The 6,000-nt window shown below is 32.7% G+C and overlaps 1 protein-coding gene and 1 long non-coding RNA gene across 8 annotated transcripts in view; one reads left to right on the top strand and one right to left on the bottom strand.

The window, feature by feature from the left end:
* LOC115219537 (protocadherin beta-15-like) overlaps nt 1–6,000 on the bottom strand; it is a 177,645-nt gene that overhangs the window by 148,249 nt on the left and 23,396 nt on the right. For all 7 annotated transcript variants that reach the window (XM_029789729.2, XM_036509243.1, XM_029789731.2 and 4 more), the window contains exon 2: nt 3,147–5,613. In XM_029789729.2, coding sequence (XP_029645589.1) covers nt 3,147–5,585 — 2,439 coding nt within the window. In that variant the 5' untranslated portion in view covers nt 5,586–5,613. The remainder of the gene's footprint in view (nt 1–3,146; nt 5,614–6,000) is intronic.
* Nucleotides 1–6,000, top strand: part of LOC118766071 — a 28,370-nt gene that overhangs the window by 7,883 nt on the left and 14,487 nt on the right. The gene's annotated exons all lie outside the window — the stretch shown is intronic.

A 6,000-nucleotide genomic window follows, 5' to 3' on the forward strand; every position in this document is an offset into this window, starting at 1 on the left:
TTTTGTGTTCTTGTCCCATTTTTTGTATTCCTTTGTGTGTATATATATATACATACATACATACATACGTACATACATACATACATATATACATACTCTAGACATAGTTCTGTCTGTGTTGTTACAAAACTTGCGTCCAAAAATGGGGGGTTTCAAGATAGTCTCTTTCTTTTACTAGATAGAACTTTCTTTTACTTTTAACAGTTATATTTACTTCCAAGTGGAAGTATTTAGGATTGGGACAAACTTATGATAAATGAAACTGAAACTGAAATGTTTACAAGAACCAAAATCATGTGGCACTAATTTGTTAAATTTAATTTCCAAAATTAAAACTATATACAAGGAAAATATCAAAATTCAAAATTCAAATACAAATTTATAAAACATTTGTGTTATTAAACATATCAAATCCATAAGAAATATTATCTCTAAACGAATACTGCAGTTAATTTGCTTTTACTTGATGTATTTGCATTAAGTATGATGTACAGATGGCTATTTAAATCTAATACTGCTTCTGTTGCATATAATGGATTTTTATTCAGCAGGGCAGCTGATTGCTACATCAGTGATTTTTCAATCATTGTTTATGCATATCAGTAGTGACATATAGTATTAGGATGTGGTTGGTAGTGAGTATGTACTACAACAAAGACGAAAGAAGCAGAATTGTGCAACTAGCATTCTCACCTCCACTCTGAATGATTCCTGTTTGCTGCTGATATATTTGTATTTTAAAATACAGTGTGTCCATAAGATATATTATTTCCAGGTGAATACTGCCGTTAATTTGTGATTTCACAATGTATTTGAGTTAAGTATGGTACACAGATGGCTAAAAATTGTCAGTTTTATATAAATTCAGTTTCAGTTCAACTCAGCATTTATATACATATATATTGTATATATATATATATATATATATATATATATATTATATATATATATATATATATATATATGTATACATACATTTATATACATATATATTGTATACATACATTTATGTACATATATATTGTATACATACATTTATGTACATATATATATATATACATATATATATATATAAATATATATATACATACATTTATATAGATATATATTGTGTGTATATATATACATCTATACACATATATATTGTATATGTATATATATACATACAGTTATATATATATATATTGTGTTTATATATGTATAATATATATATATATATAAACACAATATATATATATATGTATATATATATTGTGTATACATATATACATACATATATATATACACACACACATACGATATATATATATATACACACACACATATATGCATACATACATTTATATACATATATGTGGTTTGATTAATAAGTATCCGAACTCTTGCCATAGTAACAAAGCTAAAATACACAGAGTGATGTCACTAGGCAAAGATTGATCTTGGACCCTGCTGTGCATGGGCACTAATTGTTAACATTCTAGCTGACTTTCCTTGTTTACAGCAGTATTTGGAAGGAAGGTGTGTAGTGTGTGATCATTGCACTAGGCATAATAGAGAAAGTTGAGCAGAGAATCTGCATCAAATTTTGCCAAAAGCTTGGTGATACCTGCTCAGAGGTCTATGCAAAGTTTTCAAAAAGTTTTCATTGTTCTCGACACAATCAAGGAGATCTTGTACAACTGAAACCCGAGTGTCCTTTTGATCAGCTGAAAGCAGTTTTGGCACAAACTTCGCAGACACGCATCTCATACCCAAATCTTCTGCGATAATGGACTGAACTGAACTGTAACTAATCTGCACATTCCCTGATAATTCATGGATGGTGATTCGATTATTTCCCCTCATAGCTGCATGCACATCTGTGATGTTTTTATCAGTTCTGCTGGTGGTGAGTCTCCCTGAACGTTCATCAATATTAACATATTTTCAGCCATCTCGGAAACGTCTGAACCACTCATAGACTTCTGTGTGGCTCATACACTCCTCTTCAAGCACTTTCTGCAACTTTGTGTAGGCCTCTGAGTAGGTATCGACATGACAACTTACTCTGTCATGATCAGTGCGACGATTGCATGCTACACACCTTCCTTCTAAGGACTGCTGTAAACAGCAGAAATGAGCTAGAACATCAAAACTTAATGTGCATGCACAGCAGGGTTCAAGAACAATCTTTGCCAAGTAACTTTACTCTTCATGCTTTAGCTTCATTACTATGGCAACAGTCCAAATACTTATTGATCAGACCTCATATATTGTATATATATATATATATATATATATATATATATATATGGCCAATGAGGTAAATCCGAAGCGTGGTTATTGCTAGTTGAAAACTATATATATATATGTGAGTGTGTGTGTATATATATATATATACACACACACACACACACACATATATATATATATCATGTGACCGACCAGGCTATCAGATGGTGTTACACATCGCTGGTCACAATGCGCTTCACATTGTTTTAGCCTACAAATGATACCACTCTGCTGGCTAAGCAAGCAGGCCAACAGAAGAAAGAGTGAAAGAAAGTTGTGGTGAAAGTGTACAGCAGGGATCGCCACCACCCTCTGCCGGAGCCTTGAGGAACTTTAGGTGTTTTCACTCAATAAGCACTCACAACACCTGGTCTGGGAATCGAAACCTTGATCCTACGACCACGAGTCCACTGCCCTAACCACTGGGCCATTGCGCCTCCACATATATGTGTGTGTGTATGTATATATATACATATATATATATATATATATATATACACATATATATATATATATATATATATTATATATATATATATATACACATATATATATATATATACACACATATATTTATATGTATATTGTGTATACATGTACACACATATATATATATTATATATATATATATATATATATATTGATTTTTGTAATTCGAAACATAACTATAGTTTAGAAAAAAAGGGGAAATGATACAAATTATCATTTGGTTAAATTGATTAAATGAAAGTTTTCATAATTTGTGATAAGTCACTTAACTAGTCTCACAGAGTTTTAGCAACATCAAAGGTATTATTAGATCAATCAATAGACATGTACCTAGTGAACTTCTTGAACAAGGAAAAGTAATTGAAAGGAATGTTAATAGTACTCACCTGCCTTGAGTCAGCTGTTCTGTTTTGGACTTGAATATGAGGTGAAGATCCTTTCCAACTCTGTCCTGGATTGTAATCAGGTTGACAAACGTGTCTAATAAGATTTGATTGAGTATTTCTTGCTTGTTGTTTTGGATCTGATAAGATTGCAACAGGAACATCATATTTTGGAGAGTCTTGTTCACAAACGTATCCTGATGGTCTTCTCTCACCAACAAAGTCTTGGGGAGCACCATAATGGTTTTCTTTTTGATTTCTTTTATGTATTATACATACAATTACAGAAACTACAATAGCCACAGAAACTATCACTGCAGCCACTACTATAATAATCATCAAGTTAATATGTATTCTGTTGTCTGATTCTGTGTCTTCAGCTGTGTACATTTTGGCTGTTGTATTGCTAACAGTTAGTGTCAAAGACAGTGTGGTGGTTGCTGATAAAACTGGAGTACCACCATCTTTGACTGCTAATTTTAGATTATATGATCCAGCATCATTTTGGTAAACTGTACGAGAGAATGACAAAACTCCTGTGTAAGGGTTAACTGTAAATAACTGTTTGTTATTGCCTCCAAGTATTTCATACCTGAGGAAGGAATTTACATGACTGTCTCTATCAGAAGCTCTTAATGTTGTGATGTCACTGTTACTCTGCGGATGGTAATGGACATCTAAAGTGAAAGGGTTAACACTAGGGAAAGTAAAATAGGGAGCATTATCATTTTTATCCATAACTTCAACAACAACATTTGCTGTGTTGTTAAGAGATGGTGTACCATTGTCTCTTACTAATACTTTAAATTTGTAAACATCTTGTCGCTCTCTATCTAAAGACTGAGTTGCTGAAATAAATCCAAAATCAGAAATTTTAAATGGTAAAATAATTCCTCTTTCATTAAATAAAGAAAAACTCAGCTGACCTCCTAACCCCAGATCTTCATCTGTAGCATTAACAAAACCTACAGGAAAATTTTGCTCTTCATTTTCATATGTTAAAAATTTGAAAGTATCTTTGGTAAATTGAGGCTGTATATCATTGACATCTTTCACTTGGATGGAAAATTTTCTCTCAGTTCTTAAAGGGGGAGATCCTTTGTCTTCACAAATTATTGTGCTTTCAATGCTACTTTCAGTTTCTCTGTTGATTAAATTCTTCACAACAATTTTGTATTTGTTTTTTCCAAGGCTTCTTAGCTGAAGTTTTTCATGCTGAAGGTCACATGATACTTCACTGTTTCTACCAATATCTTCATCGGAGACTTTAACAAATGCAATGAATCCTCCAACTTTGATTGCTTCAGACACCATTGCATTATTTTCTTTAGAGCGAGAAATAAAGTTCATGTCTATGACAGGGGCATTGTTCTGTTGGTTGATGACATAGACTAGAACAATGGCAGTGGAACTCAAAGGAGGATTTCCTCCATCAGTAGCTTCAACAAACAACTTGTAAACCTTTTTGGCTCTTTGCAGGAGACTCTTTTGCAAAAATATTTCGCCAGTGGCCTCGTTTATTTTAAAATAAATTTGGTCGTTTTTTGATGTCTTAGAACCGAAATGATAAGAGACATTTCCATTCTGATCAATGTCTAAATCATTGGCAGTTAAATGTACAATAGGTATATTTTTCTGATGATTACTATTTATAGAAACATTGTAAATATTTTGGTTAAAGAGTGGAGAGTTATCATTTTCATCTTCAATCAATATCTTCACATTTAGAAAACTACTCTTTGGTGGCAATCCTTCATCTTCAGCGATAAGCTGAAGAACATAATTATCTTTTGTCTCTCGATCAACACCTTGTTCTAAAACAATTCCAAGTTTAGCACTACCATCCACTTTTTTAACAATCGATAGAATAAATGGTTCATTTCCTTGTTTTTTTAACTGATATTTGATCTGGGAATTTAGAACACCCACATCCCTGTCAATAGCATTTTGAATTGGTTTGCTTGTCCCTTTCTTATCAGCTTCAGAAAAATGAAGAACTATCTCTCTTGTGGGAAATTCAGGATAGTTATCATTAACATCTTCGATTATGATTTTCATTTCAAGTATTTTGATGAAAGCAAGCTGGTTCTGTACAGCAATGTCCACCATTTCAAAACATGGAGTGTTGTATTTACATAGTGACTCTGCATCTAATTTTTGAGCTGTATAGATTTCACCTGATTTGCTGATATTGAACAACTGGGAATTGCTGTCAGACTGCTTCTGGTGAAGCTGACTGAACCAAATTGCACTACGGTCTTTTACGGTAATTTTATCCAAGAGGTTTGTATCTGTAGCGAGGTCACCAACATAAATGCCTGGCCTCTGAGCCTCTTTAACACGGTATGACAAATCAAACCCATAAGACATAGTATTTAGTAGGAGGGCAACATATATTTTCACTAACATTTCTTTCTGTTGTAAAGGCATTGAATCAATCATTCATAAACAGGAATTACACTGAATTAATCTGAAATAGAAAGAAAACTTCTTTAAGGCTAAACTGCAATTTTCTGTGACAATCTATGTTTGGTCAATTACTAGACACAATGATAGTTCTGCATCTGTTTGCATTGATAATTTCTCTTCTATTCACAATTGCTATTTGTTAAACCAATATGATGGTAAAATTAAACCATTCTTAGTTGTCTTCTGTATACACTGTTTCCTCAGGAATCTCCAGAGTACCATCTGATTTTGATGGCACTGAAATCACAAGCTTAGCAATGGACTTTATCTGATCCTGTCAGGGCTGTGTTATGTTAATTTATTCCTACAGTGATGTGTTTTCAGATTCTTTAATCTACGTTCTCCCTGCTTGTTTCTGATGCTTCTCAAGGGAACCAGAACAAAGTGT

Source organism: Octopus sinensis, linkage group LG14, assembly GCF_006345805.1.
Source record: "Octopus sinensis linkage group LG14, ASM634580v1, whole genome shotgun sequence".
NCBI lineage: Eukaryota > Metazoa > Mollusca > Cephalopoda > Octopoda > Octopodidae > Octopus > Octopus sinensis.